The following is a 21,677-nucleotide window of genomic DNA, read 5'->3' as shown; positions in this document are numbered from 1 at the left end:
AGTATCTCCTGTCCTTGGCTGAAAACTCTGGGATGACTGGATTTAACCAGGCACCTAGGGATGGGAGTTGGGGGGGAGGGGGCTCCTCTGTCTCCTAGTCCTGGCCCTTGGGCTTTCTTGGTCCCAGGGTTACCTGACTCAGGCTCACCCTCCTGTCCCTCTGAGCTCCAGGGGTCATGGCTGCAGATAGCTGCCCCTTATCCTTTGCAGAGCCTCCCCCCCATCCTCCTGCTAGCCGGGGACCCCTCTCCCACTCCCATGCCGATGTCTCCTGCCCTTGCTGGAGGGAGGGTGGCACACTCAAGGCTCTGCTTTCTACCGCTTTCCCAGGCCATAGCAGAGAGCAGGATCAGAAGTGGAGCAGCTGGGACTCGAACCGGCGCCCATGTAGGTAGGATGCTGGCCCCTGTAGATAATTTCAGACAATTCAAGTAAACTGACAAAGCATGTAGCACTGTTATTACCACATCATTGGTAATGAAGGGTGTGTGTGACCCTCAGAGGCTGCCTGTCCTATCTGAAGAAAGGTACAGGGGCCGGCGCTGTGCTGTAGCAGGTTAAGCCACCGCCTGCAGTGCCAGCATCCCATGTGGGTGCTGTTTTGAGTCCCAGCTGCTCCACTTGATACAGCTCCCTGCTTGCTAATGCTCCTGGGAAAGCAGCTGAAGAAGAGCCAAGTGCTTGGGCCTCTGCACCCACATGGGAGACCCGGAAGAAGCTCCTGGCTTCCCTGTGGCCCAGTGAACAAGTGGATGGAAGATCTGTCTCTTCCTCTCTCTGACTCTGCCTTTCAAACAAATAAATCCTTCCAAAAAAAAGAAAAGAGGTACAACTACATTGCATTAAATTTTATTTTGTAAGTCCAACAGGGCAGAAAGAATGGAGATGTGAGCCCAGGTGTGTTTGAGCCTCTTGCCTGCACCCCTGGTTCCCTCTTGGCTGGCTTCCCCTTCCTCCCCGACCTCAGGAAGAGGTGGTGGCAGGTGCCCCCTCTTCTGTCAGGGAGAGCTGGGTATCAGTTGGGAGGAACATGTGGTTAGGGGTGGGCGTTGTGGCTCAGGGGGTTACATTGCTAGGGATGCCTGCGACCCACACTGGGGTGCTTGTTTGAGTCCCGGCTCCTTGCTTTCCATACGGTTTCCAGCTCATTCTTCCTGGGAGGCAGCAGATGATGGCTCAAGCCCTTGGAGCCCCTGACATCTCTGGATGGAGTTCGTGGCTCCTGGCTTCCGCCTGGCCAATCCCTGGCTGTTGTGGGCATTTGGGGAGCGAACCAGCTGATGGAAGATCTCTCAAATAAATGAAAACTAATAAAAAAAGAAAAGAAAAACCTGATGAGACTCCATGGATCTCGGGGCTAATGGGGAGCACTCCCGGGCGCACCCTCTCATTAGCGCTGGGGGTGTGGAAGGTGACCCAGAAGGCAGGGAGAAGAAACCGTGTTCGAATCTGGGTGTGTTCAGTGTGAGATGTCCAAGAAGCGTCCCTAGTGGACATCTGGACCGTGGGGCTGGAGCTGCAGGGAGGCCTGAGCCCAACAATGCAAGTTTCTAAGTTCTGCGTTCCACCACTACCGAGAGTACGGAGCTCAGGAGTGCCCGTGAGGGGAGGAGCGAGGGCGGCCACAGAATGGTGAGAGAGGTGCGCCCCTGGGTGCCGCGGAGGCAATGGTATGGCTGGGGGCATTGGAGAAGTCGCTGGACTTCGGGCTGCGCGACCCAACCCTGAGCAACGCCGCCCGCGTCCGCCCCGGCGAGGGCGCGAGAGCGCATGCCCAGAGGGGCGGGCATTGTCACGCGCGGGCTGGCTCCGCCCCCGGCCCCGGCGCGGATTGGTTCCGACAGGCGAGCGGCGGCTGCAGTCAGCCAGGGAGCCTGCGCCTGCGCGTGGCGGCTCGGGGCACAAGAGCGGGTGCGTGGGTCTTCCCAGAGTCCAGGCCTTGCCCCACCCCCGCTCCGACCCCTTCCCAGAGCAGCGGCGCGGTCCGGGGGCGGGGAGAGGGTGGGCTCCCCGGGAGCTCCGCCCCGACGGCCGCCTCGCCCCCTCCCCGCAGGCCGCGCCCGCCTGCAGCCTTCTCGGATGGAGGTCCTGGACGAGTTCGACCGCGAGTTCCCGCAGAGCGTGACCTTCTGCCAGCTCATCTCCGAGGAGGACTTCGAGAGGCAGGCGGCCACCTACACGGAGCGCGCGCTGCGCCGCCTCTTCCGGAGCCTGGACCGCAACCCCGCGCTGGCCGAGAGGGTGGTGCGCAAGGGCAAGCAGACCGAGTGCGAGCGACGCGGGCTCCTCTCCTTCCTCTGGGTGCGGGGCCACGGACCGCAGGGCTGACCCCTGGACGTGTCGGGGGTGGGTTGGGGAGAAGGCCCGAAGCCCGCGCCTGCCTGAGCCTGTGCGAGCCAGGAGTCTCACCGCCCCGCCTTTGCTTCGACCCTGCCTTCTCCAGGCCAAGTTCAGCTCTGCTGTCCAGGGGGAGCTGAACCAGTGCAACAGCATGGGCGCCCTAGAGATGCACCAGCGCCTGGAGCAGCTGAAGAGGAGCATCCACCGCGTGCACCTCTACTCCCGGGGTGAGGCTTGGCCCTGGCGTCTGAGCCCAAGAACTTGGGCTCTACTGCCTTCCCAGGCCATGGCAGAGAGCTGGATCGGAAGCAGAACAGCCGGGACTCGAACCAGCGCCCATATGGGATGTGCCAGCATTGCAGGCGGCAGCTTAGTTATGGCGCCTCAACGCTGGTCCTGCCTGCACTTTCTGAACAGACACTCTTGAGCCTTGCGTGGGTATGGGCTTGGTCCCTGTGGGGGGTGTGTGTGCGTGTGTGGATACACCACAGCTGTGAGAAGGCGACTTCCTGGGGCCTCCCTCTGCGTGGTTCTGAGTGTGGTTTCTCTGGGGTTCTGCATTTCACCAACGGCACGCATGGCCCCCACACAGTTGCGAGAGCTTTTGTCCCTGTTTTACCAAAGAGGACCAGAGGTACAAGGAGTGCTGCCAGCATGCACAGGAGGGTCACACAGTCGGGACTTGAGGCTGGCCTTGGCCTTGGTCTGTGCTAGCTGCTGGCGGTGGCGATCGCTGGACCTGGCGCCTTCCGAAGGGCTGATACCCGCCTGGCCAGCCGCTCTGTAGAAATGGTCAGACTTCCGCGAGTACAGCAGGAGGGCTTCAAACTGGAGGACAGGGGGTGGCCACAGGGTCAGTCCGGGATGGGGTGCAGTCCTAGCTGCTGGCACACTTGCTGTCCACAAACGCTGGACCTGCCCAGGTCACCCCCACCTCTCACTGGCCAGGACACCCGTCTCTGCCCAGGAAACTCAGACAGCCCAAAGTGTGGATCGTGAGTCCTCAGCTAGCCGGAGCCTCCGTCTCTGTGTGTACGAACGGGCAGGAAGAGTACCCTTCCTCCGCGGGCTGGCTGTGGGCTGCTCAGGACTGTCGTGGGGCACTCTTGTGGAGGGACCCCGTGAGAGCCCCTCCCACGCCACCCCGACTTGGCGCACACACGGCCTGGGCCTTCACGGGCGCCTTTGTTTCAGATGCCAGGAAGAAGAAAAAGAAACCCAAACCCAAGAAACCAGAGCGCATCCTCTCTCGGGACAGGTCAACCTCCCCGTGCCAGCCACCCCACCTGCTGCCGCCACTGCTGCCGCCTGCCACCAACATGGCGTCCGTAGTGGCCTCATCACCCCCCGTCTACACCATGCCTAGGGTCTTTGGCCCCTTCCCACCACTGCCCAGCAAGTCGGTCAGTGTGACTGCCACCCCCAGTATCCCAGCGTTCCTGGGGCGGACACCTGTGTCCCCTCCCAACCCCCCCATCTTCAGGCTGTCCTGGGCCTGCAGGTGTGGTGTGTGCAGACTAAGCCTTGGGTGGAACAGCAACAGAAGTAGCCACAGAGGGCTTCTGGGAGTTGGGTGGGAAGCACAGAGCTTTGCCTTTCTGGCCTCTAGCATGCAAATGCCAGGTGCACGCGCAAAAGGATTCTGGGAGGTGCCACAGGACAGGGGGCAAATGTGGGTCCCTCCCAGGTCTCCCATGCGTGTCACCCCCACCCTACCACCTGCCTGCACCTCCAGGCTCCCACATACCACATGTGCCTCCCGTCGGCCTCCTCCAGGCAGCCTGCCATGCCCTGACCCTATTCTGTCCACCTGGAGCTGGGCGCAGAGCACATGGACGGGATAACACTGGCCACATAGTCCTCGAGCTTCTCGCCAGGGCCCCGGGAACCCTGTCCTGAGGGTTCCTTTGCTTCCTGCAGGTAGAGAAATTGGACATCTCGAGGTCTGATGTGAGATTGAACTGGAGCAGCCTGTCGCCAAACCCAAAGAGGTGGAGGCAGCTCCCTCGGGGCTCGAGGGAGATGCAGAGGGAGCCTCTGGGGGGGCCTCCTGCGTGCCAGCCTCGGTGCCATTCCATCCCCGGGCCTGGGGTGGGGGTGGGAGGGGCTCCTTTCCCAGGGGAGGTGTCTGGGAGTCCCTGGGCCAGGGCTGCGCAGGGGCCCCCGGGGGCTGACGGCTTTGTGTCCGCCCTGCCTTCCACAGCCACATGGTCGATCTGACGCCCCTGGTCCTCAACCCCGGCGGCTTCCATTTCTCCTACTTGGGCGGAAGTAGCGTACACAAGCTTCACTGTCCGGGCTTTCCCTGGTGAGCATGCCCTTGCGTCCCCTGGGGGCAGGGTGGCCCTGTCCCCTCCTCTTCCAGGAGTGCCCTCAGGACGTGATAAGGGATGCTGGGAAAAGTCCCGGTGTGTGAACAGGGACTGGCACCAGAGGATGTCTTTGCAAAGCAGGAGTTTCCTGAATATGGCTTTTTCTTTTGAAAAAGCACTGCTTTTCCCACCACCCGCAGTGTCATCCAGTGTGTCCCACGTCATCCAGTGCTGTCCCCCACGGTGCGGCTGACACTAGCCGCTTTGCTGCATTCAGTCACTGGATGGTTTTGTGTTTTAAATGCATTTTATTATTATTTGTAAAATATTTATTTATTTGAAAGGCAGAGTGACAGAGAGAGAGAGAAATTGATCTTCCATCTGCTGGTTCACGCCTCAAATGGTCTCGACAGCTAGGGCTGGGCCAGGCTGAAGCTAGGACCCTGGACCTCCATTCAGGTCTCCCACATGCGTGCAGGGGCCCTAAGCACTTGGATCATCTTCTGATGCTTTTCCAGACCCATTAGCAGGGAGCTGGATCGGAAGTGGAGCAGCTGAGAAGCGAACTGGTGCCCCTAGGGGATGCCGGTGTCACAGGCGGTGGCTTAGTCTGCTGGGCCCGATGCTGGCACCAGTGAACTTATTTTCAGCAGGAGTCTGAGAGGACAGCTCGGAGATGCCCAGTTACCCCCTCCCCAAGTTCCCCACACATGCACGGCCTCCCCGACTAACAGGGGTGCATTCCTTGGACCCGCATTGAGCTATTGTTGATACCCATAGTCCTTTGGTGACACTAGGATTCATCCTGAGTATGCCCGTTCTGTGTGTTTTTTTTTTTTAAAGATTTATTTGTTCATTTATTTGAAAGGCAAAGTTACAGAGAGAGAGAAAGGTCTTTCATCTGCTGGTTCACTCCCCAAAAGACTACAGCCAGGGCTAGGCCAGGCCGAAGCTAGGCGCTTCTTCCGAGTCTCCACATGGACCATTTCCCAGGCACATTAACAGGAAGCTGGATTGGAAGTGGAGCAGCCAGGACTTGAACCAGTGCCCATATGGGATGCCGGCACTGCAGGTGGCAGCTTTATCCACTTCACCACAGCACTGGCCCCGGAAGACTTTCTATAGAAGAAAAGTGAAGAAAAAACTTAACCTACCCCAGAGGATACCTAAGGAGTAAGCAAACCTTTAGAAAAAATGTGTTTGCCTTTTTTTTTTTTTTTGGATGGAAGATATCCAAGCCAAGATTGCTAGCATGAGCATTTTGTGCCTATCAAAAAGCTCAATGAGAATCCCATACTACTGAGACTTTGGAAACCTTTTCTTCGACATGAAAATATTGCTAAATTGACAGTTCCTTTTGAGCCCTTGTTTTTGAGGTCACTTAACATACAATCCACCCATCTGAAGGGTCCGGTTCCATGGATTTTTTTAAAAGATTTATTTATTTATTTGAAAGGCAGAGTACAAGTAGGCAGAGGCAGAGAGAGAGAGAGAGGTCTTCCATCTGCTGGTTCACTCCCCAGATGGCCACAATGGCCAGAGTAGCGCAGATCTGAAGCCAGGAGCCAGGAGCTTCTTCCAGGTCTCCCATGTGGGTGCAGGTGCGGGGGCCCAAGGACTTGGGCCATCTTCCACTGCTTTCCCAGGCCACAGCAAAAAGCTGGATTGGAAGTGGAACGGCTAGGTCACTAGCGCCCATATGGGATGCTGGCAGTGCAGGCGGCGGCTTTACCTACCTGGATTTTTTCTTTTGGTCCATTCATAACTATATAGCCATCAACACAATCCAACTTGTCGGAAGATATTCATCACCTTGAAAAGAAGAGAATGAAAAAAAAAAAAAAACCAGTGCATAACAGGAGAAAATATTTGCTAAGCAACTCAACAACAAGAAAACTAACCTAATTTGAAAAACAGGTGCAAGGCTTCTAATAGGTGTTTCTTCAAAGACAGACTTAGGGGCCGGCACTGTGGTGTATCGGGTAAAACTGCCACCTGTAGTGCTGGCATCCCATCTGGGTGCCGGTTCAAGTCCCGGCTGCTCCTCTTCCAATCCAGCTCTCTACTATGGCCTGGGAAAGCAGTAGAAGGTGACCCAAGTCCTTGGGCCCCTGCACCCATTTGGGAGACCTGGAAGAAGCTCCTGGCTCCTTGGCTTTGGATCGGTGCAGCTCTGGCCATTGCAGCCAATTGGGGAGTGAAGCAGTGGATGAAAGACCTCTCTCTCTCTCTCTCTCTCTCTCTCTCTCTCTGTGTGTGTGTGTGTGTGTATGTGTGTGTGTGAACTCTGCCTTTCAAATAAATAAATCTTAAAAAACAAGAAGAAGACGGATTTGTATGGCAACAGGAAGAGGTCCTTAACATCATCAGCCATTAGGGAGATGCAGATCCAACTCCCACTGACTTAGAGTGGCTGGGACAAAACAGACGACGACAACCGCTGATGAGGATGTGGAGAAACTAGAACTCTGGTGCGTGGGTGGTGGGACATTCTGGTTCAAATGGTGCAGCTGCGTGGCTCCTCAAAATGTCCAACACAGAGTTAACCATGCGACCCAGGAATTCCACTCTCATGTACGCACTCAGAGGAATTAAAGCAGGGACCCATGGTGGGAGTTGTGGTGCAGCAGGTTAAGCCACTGCTTGGCCTTCTGCGTCTCACATTGCGAGCCTGGTTGGAGTCCGGCTCCTCCACACTTCCAGTCCAGCTCCCTGCTCATGTGTCTGGGAGGCAGCAGAAGATGGCCCAAGTGCTTGGGTCCCTGCCACCCATGTGCGAGGCCCCGATGGAGTTCCTGGCTCCTGACTTCAGCCTGGTCCAGCCCTGGCTGTTGGGGGGCATTTGGGGAGGGAACCAGTGAATGGAAGATTCTCTCTCTCTCTCTCTCTCTCTAACTCTGCCTTTCAAATAAATAAATATTAAGAATACCACAATAAATAGATTCAAATAGATACTTGTACATGGATGTTGTTATACTGTTATACACAATATTCAAAGGGTGGGGATAACACAAATGTATCCAAGGTTAATAGTGATGGAGCCGTAAAATGGGTGATTATTCAACCATGAAAAGCATGGTTTCCTGATGCAGACAACCTCAAAAACATTATGTTAAATAAGATACATCAGACATGCCAGGACAAATACTGAGTGATTCCACTATACGAAATGTCTAGAATATCTAGAAGTATCTAGAAAGTGGGTGCGTTGTCCCCAGAGACTGGGGAGAGGGAATCGGAGGTTTGTTGCTTGATGGGCATACAGTTTTGGTTTTTTGGTGAGGAAAGTGTTTTGGAAATACAGAACAAGTGTTTAACCTAGTGGTTAAAAGAATGAACCCGGACAGGCATTTCGTGTTGCTGTCGGAGCACCTGGGTTCAGTACCTAGCTCTGGTTCCCATCTCCACGTTCCAGCTACTGCTAGGCCTGGGAGGCAGCAGGTGATGGCTCAAGTTACTGGGCCCCCGCCAGCCACGTGGGAGACCCAGATGGAGTTCGCTGCTCCTGACCTCCTACGTGACATATCCTTGGCTGTTGCAGGCGTTTGGGGAGTAAACCAGTGGGTGAGTGGGGGCCTCTCTCTCTCTCTCTCTCTGCAATAATAAACAAGAATTTTAGAAAATTATGTGTGGAACAGGTATTGTGGCACAGATAATCCACTGCTTGTTCTCATGTGCATATCCCATAGTCCTGCCTCCACTTCCAATCCAGCTTCCTGCTAATGCACCTGGGAAATCAGCAGAGGATGGCCCACTCACCCACCTGGGAGACCTGGATGGAGTTCCTGGCTCCTGGCATTTTTGTGGGAGTGAACCAGAGGATGGAAGATTCTCTCTCTCTCTCTCTCTCTCCCCCCCTTTTCAAATATACAAAAAGAAAGCCTTTAAAAAAATCAGAAATACACATGACTAGATATTTTTTGAAATGTTCTAGAAATAATGGTACTGACTATGCGACCTTGTGGGTCTACCTCATGCCACTGCATTAAAAACTTTTATTAAAATGGGGGCTTAATTTATTATTATTATTATTTGAGATCGGAAGAGAGAGAGGGAGAGACAGGGAGAGAGAGAACCTCCCACTCCCACTTCTCTCCCCAGGTGTCTGCAGTGGCTGGGATTGGGCTGGGCTGAGGCTGGAAGCTAGGAACTGAATCCTGGTCTCAGGTGCATGGCCAGAACCTAATCATTTGAGCCAGCATCACTGCTTCCCACGGTCTACGTTATCAGGAAGCTACAGTCAGGATCTGGAAGCCGGTTATCAAACCCAGACCCTCTGATGTGGGGTGCGGGTGTCTTAATTGCTACGCAAAACTCCTGCCCCCTGGTTAATTTTTCAACCCAGGTAGGATCATCTTGCATGCACTTCTCATCAACTTGGTTGTCTCCAGTAATTAAACCACTGGGAGGCTGTTATTGTTGGGGTGTCAGTTTCATCCCTTGACACAGCTGTGGTTCAGTAAGCGATCTTTTCTTTTTTAGATTTATTTATTTATTTGAAAGGCAGAGTTACAGACAGGCAGAAGCAGGGAGGGGCAGAGGAGGAGAGATAAAGGGGTGTCTTCCATCTGCTGGCTCACTTCCCAGATGGCCACAATGGCCAGGTCTGCACCCATCCAAAGCCAGGAGCCAGGAGCCTCTTCCAGGTCTCCCACGTGGGTGCAGGGGCCCAAAGACTTGGGCCATCTTCAACTGCTTTCCCAGGCCACAGCAGAAACTAGATCAGGAGTGAAGCAACTGGGACTCGAACCGGCGCCCATATGAGATGCTGGTGTCATAGGCGGTGGCTTTACCCACTATGGCACAACACTGGCCCCCAGTTAACTGTCTTCTGATGGTCACTTAGATTATTGCCAGTTTTTATTTTTTTTTTAATTTTTTTAAAAATTTTTTTGACAGGCAGAGTGGACAGTGAGAGAGAGAGACAGAGAGAAAGGTCTTCCTTTGCCGTTGGTTCACCCTCCAATGGCCGCCGCAGCCGGCGCGCTGCGGCCGGCGCACCACGCTGATCCGATGGCAGGAGCCAGGAGCCAGGTGCTTTTCCTGGTCTCCCATGGGGTGCAGGGCCCAAGCACCTGGGCCATCCTCCACTGCACTCCCTGGCCACAGCAGAGAGCTGGCCTGGAAGAGGGGCAACCGGGACAGAATCCGGCGCCCCGACCGGGACTAGAACCCGGTGTGCCGGCGCCGCTAGGCGGAGGATTAGCCTAGTGAGCCGCGGCGCCGGCCCAGTTTTTATTTTTTTAACAATTCCAAACACTGCTCCAACAAAGTCTTGAACTTCATGGGAGAAGTAGAAGTGTATCGGGGCAGCAGTGGTTAAGAGGCCACTTACGTTTGCCTATACCCCATGTCAGAATCCCTGGGTTTCAGTCCCAGCTCTGTTCTCCATTCCAGCTTCCTGGGCAGACAGCAGGCAATGGCTCAGGTTCCCTGCCATCCACACTGGAGACCCGGATTGAATCCCCTGCTCCTGGCTTCCACTTGGCCCAGCCCTGGCTCACTCATGCTCTCTCAAACTAAATAAATTTAGATAGGGGGAAAAAATAATACAACTCCAAGAAGGTCAAGTACATACATTAATAACCAAAAAGCATCGCAAGTTCCCCTAAGCCTAGAGTTTGGTCACATGTACCTACAGTGGTTCTGTGTGCGCATGTCCCAGCTCACGGGTGTGTCTCTGCGTCTCCCCTTACAGGGCCCAGGCGTGCAGCAGCTCCCCCAGCAGTGAGGAGACGGCGTCCTCCGCTGTGAAGGCCTCCATCTTCACCCCGCCTGTCCTACTCAAGTTCCAGCCCGTGTCCAGATCCAAAGACGACTCAGAGCAGGACCCTGGCAATGCAGAGCCCGCGCCCCACAAGCAGAACCCGTGACCTCTCCCCGCCACAGCACAGTGATCACGGTGGAGGCCTGAATAAACTTCCTGTGGAGATGCCTTGCTGGTGCTGGGCTCCCCTGAGGGTCATGCAATCGCACTGGCTCCCTGAAGCCCCCAAGAGGCAGGCAGGGTGGTGCAAGCCTCAGTCTCAGTGCACTCACTTGCTCTGTAACCTGGTAACTGAGGCATCTGTGTGTGTGTGTGTTTAAAGATTTGTGTATTTATTTGAAAGGCAGAGTTAGAGAGAAAGAGATTGATTTCTTCCAGATGGCCGCAATAGCCAGCGGCCATGGTGCCAGACCAAAGTTAGGAGCCAGGAACTGCACCCGGATCTGCTGTCAATCAAAGTGATCTGGCCTGTTGGGTTCCAACGCAGCAGTTCCCTAAGGAATTTCAAAGGTCTGTGACTCTTACTGTCATGTCAACTCACACACTGATTTTTTTTTTTATTTGACAGAGTTATAGAATAGACGGTGAGAGAGACAGAGAGAAAGGTCTTCTTTCCACTGGTTCACTCCCCAAATGGCCACTACGGCTGGCGCTGCGCTGATCCGAAGCCAGGAGCCAAGTGCTTCTCCTGGTCTCCCATGCGGGAGCAGGGCCCAAGCACTTGGGCCATCCTCCACTGCCTTCCCAGGCCACAGCAGAGAGCTGGACTGGAAGAGGAGCAACCGGGACAGAACCCGGGGCCCATATGGGATGCCGGCCGCCGCAGGTGGAGGATTAACCAAGTGAGCCACGGCGCCGGCCCCACACAGTGAATCCCCCTGTATGACAGCTGGGCGTCCTTCCTAAACAGGGATGACTACTAGGCGTTAGTAGCTGATTGCCGAGCCCTGGTGTTTGCTCTCCTCTGTGCTTGAGACTAGAGATAACAAACCAAGTCGTGGAGATAGATCCCTGCTTTCATTTTTTGAAATTATTTTTTTCTTTATGAGAGAGAGAAAGAGAGAGAACCCATCTGCTGGTTCACTACCCAGATGCCAGGACTGGAGCGGGAGCCAGGAGCTGGGCACACGACCCAGGCCTCCCACGTGGGTGGCGGAAAGAGAGCCCTGTGAGGTAGGCAGCCTGGGAAGCAGCTAGGAGGCCAAGAGGAGCCGAGAGACTACCAGCAGCACTGCAAAGCCCCGCCCCCTTCCATGCGGACCCGGCTCGCCCACTCCCCATCAGGCCCCTCAGCCTCACCTGCCATGGCGCACTGGATGCGGTGATGACCGCCAGTATGCTGTAGCCACAGGTGGAAATGCCACAAAACAAACAGACAGGGTGGGATACAGAAGCAAGCGGTATTCAAGGCCCTCCCAAAAATCTGCCCCATTTAAATATTCAACAAGGGGGCCGGTGTTGTGCCATTGCTGGGTAAGCCACCTCGGCAGCGCCGACATCTCATATGGCCACCAGTTCAAGTCCCGACTGCTCAACTTCCCACCCGGCTCCCTGCTGATGTGTCTGGGAAAGCAGCAGATGACCCATGTGCTTGGGCCCCTGCACCCATGTGGGAGACCCAGAAGAAGCTCCTGGTTCTTAGATTCGGTCTGGTCCAGCTCTGGCCATTGTGGCCATTTGGGGAGTGAACCAGAGAATGGAAGATATTTCTCTCTGTGTAACTCTGCCTTTCAAGTAAAATAAATTTTAAAAATGTTCAATTAGGGCCGGCACTGCGGCTCACTAGGCTAATCCTCCGCCTTGTGGCGCCGGCACACCGGGTTCTAGTCCCAGTCAGGGCGCCGGATTCTGTCCCGGTTGCTCCTCTTCCAGGCCAGCTCTCTGCTGTGGCCAGGGAGTGCAGTGGAGGATGGCCCAGGTGCTTGGGCCCTGCACCCCATGGGAGACCAGGATAAGTACCTGGCTCCTGCCATCGGATCAGTGTGGTGCGCCGGCCGCAGCGCGCTGGTCGTGGTGGCCATTGGAGGGTGAACCAGCGGCAAAAGGAAGACTTTTCTTTCTGTCTCTCTCACTGTACACTCTGCCTGTCAAAAAAAAAAAATGCTTAATTAGGGCATCATCCCATATCCTGAAAGGGGCGACCCCAGCTTTGCGGGGGCAGTACCCTTCCTTCTCATGAAGAGAGGTTGCCTCTTCGCCATCTGAGTACCTAAATCCTGCTTTCCCGTACGCCCTTAGGGTGTTCCTCCAATTACTTCACCGAGTGGAGACAAGAACTTGGAGCAGGTGCAGCCAGGAGTGTCCAGCATATTGCAAAATGGCAGTGGGGGGCCCTCCTGCCCAGACGTGTAGGTACCATACATCTTTCACGCCTCGCATCTTCCGTAATGACTGCGAACCCCTCCCATGGGCAGAGGATTCGGTATGAGAATGAAGCTCAGGTAAGGTCATGGAGATCTGACTCAAACTATGGGATTCCTCTTAGGCTGAGGGTCTGGCCCCTCCCAGGGCAGTGCTGGAACATTCTTTGAAAAGCAAGCTCAGCAGTTGAGATTGGTCTGCCCCTCCTCCCGGTTCTGCCTCAATCCTAGGCCTTCAGTTACAAAATTTGGGTGACCCGGTGGCTGGCAGTCCGTTCAGGAGACAGGAGAGTAAGGAGGCAGCGGGACAAGAATTCTGCTTTCTCAGCAGGCGTGTTAAATCCGAGATCAGTGGTTTGAGAGTCCACAGCGCCGGCACCTCAGCTTGGCGAGTCCCGAGACGCAAGTGCTGCTGGCCAGGGTCACCCGGGGCCCCAGCGTTGGACCCAAAGTGGCTCAAGAAGAGACAGAAGGGACCAAGCGACGGTCCATGGCCACCTGTCGCTGGGCTGCCGAGGGGCGTGGAGGCTGTCGGACACAATGCACTCTGGGAATGGGATACGAGCGAGCAGGCAGCTAAATGGGGCGGTGCGAGGAGAGAACAGCTCCGCCAAGAAAGAGGGGGCTCAAGCTAGCGCGGCCTCCCTCAGTCCAGGGTCTCAGGTACCACACCGCGCCCAGACCCCGTTGGAGCATGCGCACTCGGCGGCAGGGAAACCCGACAGTTCCCGGCATGCCAAGCGCCCGCTTCCGGCGTGGGCCCGCGGATCCCGGAAGTAGCTGCCCGACTACTCGGCGGCGTCTGTGGGCTCGCGGTTGCTGGCCGTGACTTTTCCGCGCTCGAAGACCCCACCGCCGCGCTCGCCGCCATGGGGAAACGCCAGCACCAGAAAGACAAGATGTACGTGGAACCGCGTCGGGGGAGCGGCTCGCCGCTGCGCGCCCGGCCCCGCGCTTGGCCGGGGCTTCGCGTCGCTCCTCTTCCCTCGCAGAGTCGAGTCCCCAGGACTCCTCCCGGAAGCCCCCTGCCCACTCCCCAGGCCGGGCAGTGACACCGCTGCCCCCAGCCCCTGCGGTAGCCCGGGGATCCGGCAGCCGCGTCTCGGGCCCCCCGGGGTTGGAAGCGAGCGAGCCCCGGCCGCCGTCGCGTTTCTTCGCCTTTTCCGAGTGACGAGCCCCGGTCTGCTGCTGTCTCTCGAGTCCGCTGGGGCCAGGCTTTCACAGCCCCTGTCCCCCGCCTTGAGTCCTTGTTGCCGAGCTTGGGGTCATCCAGTCATTTCTCAAGCCCGTGGCGTTGACCTCTGCGATCTCGCGTGCGTGGTTTTCCCGCAAACTTCAGCGGCCTCCCCTTTTCTCGGGTTCGTCGGCCGGGCCCCCTCCTCCCGTTTCTCCCAGGCCTCACAGGTTACTGTCTGTGGCGGGGGTCTTGAAGCAGTCTGTTCAGCCCGGCATCTCCGCTTCGGCGGTCTGATACAGACCGCATTTTAATCTGATCATCGGAAATAGAACCCAGCCCTGGAGTTTGCCTCTCTCCTTCCTGTCTCAGTGATAGGCTGAGAATTAAAAAAAATTTTTTTTTAAAGATATTTGTATTGATGTGAAATGCGGAATGACACAGGGAGAGAAAGAAAGATCTACCATGCACTGGTCCAGTCCCCCAAGTGCCCCACAGCCAGGGCTGGGCCAGGAACTCCATGCAGGTCTCCCACGTGGGTAGTAGGGACCCCAAGTGACTTGAGCCATCCTCTGCCGCCCCCCAGGTGCCTTGGCAGGGAGCTGGTCAGAAGCAGAGGGGCGGGGTCTGATTCCAGGCGCTCTGGTACGGTATGCGGGTGGCAGCCTCACTCACCGCACCACAGCGCCCACCACAGACAGGGTTTTCCGACCTTACCGTGGTGTGAAAGCAATGTGTGCTGGGGGCCAGTGCTGTGGCGTAGTGGGTAAAGCTGCCACCTGCAGTGCCGGCATCCCAGATGGGCACTGGTTCGAGTCCTGGCTGCTCCTCTTCTCATCCAGCTCTCTGTTGTGGCCTGGGAAAGCAGTAGAAGATGGCCCAAGTCCTTGGGCCCCTGCACCCACGTGGGAGACCCGGAGGAAGTGGTCAATTCCTGGTGGATTTTCTGCTGCTGCTCTGGCTGTCTTCCTACGCACAGCAGCCAGGGCGAGGCTTTGCGGCTGATGTCAGATCCTGCCTAGCAGGGCCCTGGCTCCGAACCCTCCGTGGTCTCCCACCCACTGAGGAAGACCTGCGAGGCCCCTCCCCATCCGTCTTCCTCCGCTGCCACCCGCCGGTGCCCGCAGCTCCCCAGCGACATCTGTCTGTTCTTCCTGCCTTGGGCATCGGTACCCGCTGTGGCTGCGGGCCCCGCCCGTGTGTCTGCCTGGAGGGCTCTTCCCCCAGGTCTGCCCGTGCCGGCCGCTCTCATGTGTCAGGTCTTCCTGGGTGAATCACCTCCTTTCCTTCTGAGCAGCGCAGGGCCGTCTGTGTTTATTTATTTATGGGTTTGTGCAGCCCCGTGTCTGCCGTGTTCACCCCTGGCTGGCCAGTGGCAGCGTAGTGATATCTCTCCCTCCCTCTCCCCGTCCCCTCCCCCTCCCCCTCTCAGGTACATCACCTGTGCTGAATACACTCACTTCTATGGTGGCAAGAAGCCAGGTAAGGCATGGGAGTCTTCTCTGCCCCGAGGACAGGGGTGTACAGAGGATGGGTGGCCCCATTATACAGGCAGCCCGTGGTCTGTGCAGGACAGCTGGGCCGAGGACTCCATTCACGGAAGAGGAAAGATGCCCCACCCACTGGCGATTTTTTTAAAAATATGGCTTAAAATAACCAAAGTGCTCCAGGCTGTGGTGAAAAGAACCCTGGTCTACATTTTTTCTTTTTCTTTTTCTTTTTTTTTTTATTTCAAAGTCAGAGTTACCAGAGAGAGAAGGAGAGGCAAAGAGAGAGGCAGAGAGAGAGAGAGAGAGGTCTTCCATCTGCTGGTTCACTCCCCAATTGGCCGCAACAGCTGGAGCTGGACTGATCTGAAGCCAGGAGCCAGGAGCTTCCTCCAGGTCTCCCACGTGGGTGCAAGGGCCCAAGGGTTTGGGCCATCTTCTACTGCTTTCCTAGGCCATAGCAGAGAGCTGGATCAAAAGAGCAGCCAGGACTTGAACTGGCACCCATAAGGGATGCCGGCACTGGAGGCGGCAGCTTTACCCCCTACACTACAGTGCTGGCCCTCTTTTTTTTTTTTAAGATCTAGTTATTGGCCGGCGCCGCGGCTCACTAGGCTAATCCTCCACCTGCAGCGCCAGCACACCAGGTTCTAGTCCCAGTCGGGGCTCCGGATTCTGTCCCGGTTGCTCCTCTTCCAGTCCAGCTCTCTGCTGTGGCCCAAGTGCTTGGGCCCTGCACCTGCATGGGAGACCAGGAGAAGCACCTGGCTCCTGGCTTCGGATCAGCGCCGTGCGCCAGCCGCAGCACACTGGCTGCAGAGGCCACTGTGGGGTGAACCAATGGAAAAGGAAGACCTTTCTCTCTGTCTCTCTCTCTCACCGTCCACTCTGCCTGTCAAAAAGAAAAAAAAAAAAAAGATTTAATTATTTATTTGAGAGTCAGAGTTACAGACAGAGGGAGAGACAGACAGATCTTCCATCCACTGACCCACTCCCCAAATGGCCACAATGGCTGATCCGAAGCCAGGAGCTTCATCTGGGTCTCTGACACTGGTGCAGGGGCCCATGCACTTGGGTCATCTTCTGGTGCTTTCGCAGGCCACAGCAGAGAGCTGGATCAGAAGTAGAGCAGCCAGGACCGGTGCTGTGGCGCAATGGGTTAACACCCTGGCCTGAAGTGCTGGCATCCCATACAGGCGCCGGTTCAAGACCTGGCTGCTCCTCTTCCAGTCCAGCTCTCTGCCATGGCCTGGGAAAACAGTAGAAGATGGCCCAGATCCTTGGGCCCCTGCACCCACATGGGAGACCCAGAAGACGCTCCTGGCTCCTGGCTTTGGATTGGCACAGAAGACCTCTCTCTCTGCCTCTCCTCTCCCTGTGTAATTCTGACTTTCAAATAAATAAATAAATCTTTAAAAAAAAAAAAAAATGGAGCAGCCAGGACTTGAACTGGCGCCCACATGGGATGCTGGCACTGTAGGCAGCGGCTTAACCTACCACGCCATAGCTCCGGCCCCTGTTGTAATTTTCACGCTCTCTCCAGCTCCTCCTCTGTCCACGCCCTCCCTGTGTTTGGTGCCCACGGCAGTGGCGGTGCTAAGTACTTGAGCACTCCTTTTCCCATAAGACAGCGGTGCTTGTGGGCAGGTACACGGAGTGGAGCTATTTGACACAGCCGGTGTTCCCCTTTTGTTCCCCACAAAACAGATCTCCCCCAGTCAAATTTCCGCCGTTTACCCTTCGACCACTGCAGGTAAGGGTTTTGAAGGTTTGCCTTTCCCTTGCGGGTGCACTCTGACAGCAGAGGTGAGTCTGGCCTTGGGGGTTCTCTCTGGGCCCCCCGCACACCCCCACCTTCCCTGCATGAGGAGGGGGGACCCATGGTACTGACAGCCTATGGGCGGTGTTTGCTTACTGTGTGTATTTGCTGTGCTCTGCCTTTTAGCCTCATTCTGTTTTTTTTTTTTTTTAAGGTTTATTTTATTTATTTGAAAGGCAGAGTTACAGAGCAAAAGGGAGAGATGGAGACAGTGACAGTGATAGACGAAAGAGAGAGGAGAGAGAGAGAGAGAGAGAGGAGAGAGAGAGAGAGAGGTCTTCCAAATGGCCACAGCAGCCAGGGCTGGGCCAGGCCAAAGTCAGGTGCCAGGAACTCCATCCAGGTCTCCCACGCAGGTGCAGAGGCCCAGGCACTTGGGCCATCTTGCACTGCCTTCCCAGGCGCATTGGCAGGGAATTGGATTGGAAGCGGAGCAGCCAGGACTCGAACCTGTGCCCGTATGGGATGGTGGTGTTGCAGGCAGCAGCTTAACCCACTGCGCCACAGCACCAGGTCCCCTCGCCCTGTGTGTGTGTGTGTGTGTGTGTGTGTGTGTGTAAGTAAATAGTTGAAAAGCAGAGCAACCCAGAGGGAGAGAGTGAGGGAGACGTACAGCGAGTGAGTGATCCTGACACCCCCGTCAAGGTGGGTCAGCTGGACATGTGGTAGGAAAGGGCCAAGGGCTCTGCCCCAGGGGGTGCAGCCACTTAAGCTGGCCAGCTGGGCCTCCCTGCACCTGTCCACGGGTCCCCAGGAGGCTCCCGCTCAGTCACTGGTTGGGGAAGACCTTTGCCCCTGCTTGCCGGCACCTGGCTGGGGAGGGAGGGTGACCAACCAGGGCCCAGGTATCGCTGGCCGAAGTCTCTCCACCCCTGCCAGGCTGGTGCCGCCTCCTGGTACCGTGGTCTCCTCTGCACTGATGGGAAGACAGAGCTTCTGGCCTTGGCGCCTGGCTCGCCCACGAGGTGTCTTGTCTGTGTCTTGATGACCCCTGTGGGTTGTGGGTGAAAATGCACCTGTGGGTCACGCTTGGGAGCAGGTGCCTGCTCGCCACACACTGCCTGGCGCAGGCTGTGGTGTCGAGTCCCGCACTGCTCGCTCATCGCTGCCGCAGTTAGAGTGTGAGGGCCCCTGCACCCGCGTGGGAGACCTGAGTGGAGTTCCTGGCTCCTGACTTGGGCCTGGCCCAGCCCTGGCTGCCGTGGCCATTTGGAAGACCTCTCTCTCCTCTCCCTCTCCCCTCTCCCCTCTCCCTTTTTCTCTCTCTCTCTTTTTCTCTCTCTCTTTCTCTCGTCTGTCACTGTCTCCATCTCTCCCTTTTGCTCTGTAACTCTGCCTTTCAAATAAATAAAATAAACTTAAAAAAAAAAAAAAAAGGCAGGAAATGGCCTGGTGGTCCAAAGGAGGCAGCATCCTGGAGGTCGGGTAGCCAGGCTGTTCAGAGCGTGGGGGACCGACCTCTGCTGATTCAACTCCTAGGTGACAGAGCAGAAGCCAGGTGAGCCAAGGCTCTGGATGACTTATTGTTATGGTTATTAAGATTTATTTGTTTATTTGAGAAGGCAGAATTACAGAGAAAGAAAGAGAGAGAGGTGAAGAGAGAAAGAACTTCCAGGTCTCCTGTGTGTGTGCAGGGGCCCAAGTCTTTGGGCCATCCTCTGCTGCTTTCCCAGGTGCATTAGCAGGGAGCTGGATAGGAAGTGGAGCAGCCAGGGCTTGAACCGGCGCCCATATGGGATTGCGAGTGTCACAGGCAGCAGCTTAACCCACTAAGCTACCGCACGGGCCCCTCTGGGTGCCTCTGATAGGAACCGCATGCAAGGCCAGGGCCACTGGCACGACGTGATTCCCCAGGAGCACTCTCCATGCCTGTGGGGATGACTGTAGCCAGGCCTCGGGGGGCTCCTGTGCCCCCTGGCCCCCACCCCTGTGTCAGAGGGACTCAGGTCTTGCCGGGTTGTGTGCCCACCCCCAGGCAACCTAGGGGATTCTTAAGATGGCCGGGGGTAGGCAGGGCCTCTGAGATCATGCCAGCCCCGCCGGACCACCTGCTCTGTGAACAGAGAGAGGCAGTTCTGGTCTGGCCTCCCCAAGGCCACGCAGAGGGGAGTGAGGGCAGCCAGGACCCTTGCCTTGTCCTCACCAGTTTGTATGGGCCGTGCAGCGCGGCCCCAGAGTTGTCGGAGGGAGGCCCGAGGGAGGCCTTGCCGCGGTGCCTGCCTGAGGGCTGACCCAAGAGTGACTCTGTTCTCTCAGTCTCTCTCTACAGCCCTTCGTCTACCCAGTCTGCACCCCGGAAGGCGTCGTCTTTGACTTACTGTGAGTTGTTCTTGAATTCTGATCTAACACGTGTGGTGAGATTGTTGAGGACGTTGGGCCGATGTCGCGGTTTGTGGCTCCAGGCAGCACCAAGGCCGCCAGACCCCTGGTCCCGGCAGCCTGGGGAGACGCAGGCACCTGGGGCCATGGCAGCAGTGCCCCTGTGGCTGCCTGGAATTAGACCGGCCACCCCCCGCCCCATCCACCACTTGTTGGGGGGGGGGGGTCCCAGCGCTGTGTGCCCACTTCCATGTCCTAATGCAACCCGGCCTCTGTCATTTTAACTTCGTCTTGGGGAATAGGAAGCAAATGGGAAACTGCCATGGTCCCTTTTGTCCGTGAGGTAAGCACCATGGCTGAGACACGCTTATGAGCGGAGTGTGGGATCTGCCCTTGGCTTGGCACTGCCCCCACCCTGCGGCACGCGTGTGTGTGCGGGCAGCCCCGTGCCTGCCGGGGCCCATTCCGCACTAGCTCCGAGCTTGTGGTCCCGGTGACTCGGCTTTCTCTTCCCTCCAGGAACATAGTTCCGTGGCTTAAGAAGTACGGGACCAACCCCAGCACTGGAGAGGTAGGTGGCTGGGTGGGGGCGAGCGGTGTTGGGGACCCTTGCTTGGGCCTTTGCTTTGTCCTGGTGCCTTTCGTACCCCTCCCCTCCATTCCCTTCCACTCCCCTCCCAGCTTCTGGTAACCAGCACGCTCAGCTTGCGCGAGATCGGCTTCTTAGAGTGCATGTGAGTGCGACTGGGTGGTCCTGGGCCGTCTGCGTGGCTGAGCGGTGTTCAGGTGTGTGTGTGTGTGTGTGTGTGTGTGTGTCATGTTTTCTGTGCCTGTTCGTCGGTTAGCGAACACTTGGTTTTCTCCTGTTCCCCGGCGTGTGAGCCCTGGAAGATGCTGCTGTAAACGTGGGAACGCAGCGGGTTCCATTGCTCTTGGGCTTAGCTCGATCGTACGGGGGTTCTGGCTTTAGTGTTTCCTCCCCCTCCTCGGCAGCTCTTGTTGTCTTTCGTCTTTCTGGTCAGAGCCACTGCCTGGAGGGAGGTGATACCTCCTTGTGGTTTGATCGGCCTTCCTCTCATGGTTCGTGATGCTGAACGTCTTCTCCTGGGCCATTTGTGTGTTTTTCCTTAGAAAAATGTCTTTTCGGATCCATGGCCCGTTTTGAGGTTGGGTTATTTGTTCCTCTGTTGCTCAGTCACGCCCCTTATGTTCTGGTTCTTAGCCACTTGTGCGATGTACAACCAGCAGAAGCTCTCTCCCGTGCTGCAGGGTGTCTCTCCCTTCGCTGTTGGAAGCTTTTTAGTTCGATGAAGTCTCATATCCCGTTTTGTTTCAGTTTCCTGGGCTTTTGGGGGTGTTCAGAAAATCCTTGCCCATCCCGATGTCCTAACGCATCTCCCCTGTGTTCTTCTAATAGTTCCATTTCTTACATTTGGGTCTTGAAGCTGCTTTGCGTTGACTTTTGTATGTTGTGAAGATGGGTGCGTGTGACCTGTTCAGTTTTCCCAAGCGCCTTTTCCGGAGGAGACGGACCTCTCTCCAGGCATGCTCCTAGTACCTTTGCCAGGGAGCAGTTGATGCAGAAGCCTCTGCCTCTGCCTCTCTCTAAATCTACTTTTCAAATAAATAAATAAATATTTTTTTAAAAACAGATTTATTTATTTGAAAGGCAGAGTTAGAGAGCGAGAGAGAGAGAGAGATCTTCCAACCACTGGTTCATTTCCCAAGTGGCTACAAGGGCCAGGGCTGGGGCAGGCTGAAGCCATCTGGGTTTCCCACGTGGGTGCAGGGCCCCAAGCACTTGGGCCATCCTCTACTGCTTTCTCATGCACATTAGCAGGGAGCTGGACCGGTAGTGGAGCAGCTGGGACTTGAACCACCGGCCACATGGGATGTTGGCACTGCAGGCGGCGGTTTTACCTGCTGCGCCACAGCACCAGTCAGGCTCTTGTTAAATTTCAAAATATTTTTATTTATTTATTTGAAAGACTAAGAGAGACCACAGACAGACACAGAATTCACATCTGCTGGCTCAGCCCCGAGATGTCCGTTATGCCCATGGCTGGACTGGAACTAAGCAAGAATCTGGCAGCTGAATT

The 21,677-nt window shown here is 56.2% G+C and overlaps 2 protein-coding genes across 3 annotated transcripts in view; both read left to right on the top strand.

Moving 5' to 3' along the window:
- The first annotated feature begins 1,562 nt into the window (after positions 1 to 1,562).
- On the top strand, positions 1,563 to 10,587 carry LOC100347087 (uncharacterized). Of its 2 annotated transcripts, none has more exons than XM_070065911.1 (7): positions 1,563 to 1,632; positions 2,054 to 2,301; positions 2,444 to 2,567; positions 3,535 to 3,743; positions 4,261 to 4,331; positions 4,544 to 4,648; positions 10,351 to 10,587. In XM_070065911.1, exons 2-7 carry the CDS (start codon positions 2,080 to 2,082, stop codon positions 10,523 to 10,525), a joined length of 906 nt encoding a protein of 301 aa, XP_069922012.1. In that variant the 5' UTR covers positions 1,563 to 1,632; positions 2,054 to 2,079; the 3' UTR covers positions 10,526 to 10,587. The 2 variants fall into 2 exon arrangements, with proteins under 2 accessions (XP_069922012.1, XP_002719776.4); XM_002719730.4 differs by lacking the exon at positions 1,563 to 1,632 and adding an exon at positions 1,639 to 1,911.
- Positions 10,588 to 13,462: 2,875 nt separating this feature from the next.
- Positions 13,463 to 21,677, top strand: part of PPIL2 (peptidylprolyl isomerase like 2) — a 19,468-nt gene continuing 11,253 nt past the window's right edge. The window contains exons 1-5 of the mRNA XM_002719723.5: positions 13,463 to 13,680; positions 15,386 to 15,435; positions 17,148 to 17,193; positions 19,516 to 19,578; positions 20,098 to 20,149. Coding sequence (XP_002719769.2) covers positions 13,649 to 13,680; positions 15,386 to 15,435; positions 17,148 to 17,193; positions 19,516 to 19,578; positions 20,098 to 20,149 — 243 coding nt within the window. The 5' untranslated portion in view covers positions 13,463 to 13,648. The remainder of the gene's footprint in view (positions 13,681 to 15,385; positions 15,436 to 17,147; positions 17,194 to 19,515; positions 19,579 to 20,097; positions 20,150 to 21,677) is intronic.

This window comes from Oryctolagus cuniculus, chromosome 21 (assembly GCF_964237555.1).
Source record: "Oryctolagus cuniculus chromosome 21, mOryCun1.1, whole genome shotgun sequence".
In the NCBI taxonomy this organism is placed as follows: domain Eukaryota; kingdom Metazoa; phylum Chordata; class Mammalia; order Lagomorpha; family Leporidae; genus Oryctolagus; species Oryctolagus cuniculus.
The sequence above is the reverse complement of the archived record's forward strand: the minus strand, read 5'-3'. Positions and strand labels throughout refer to the sequence as shown.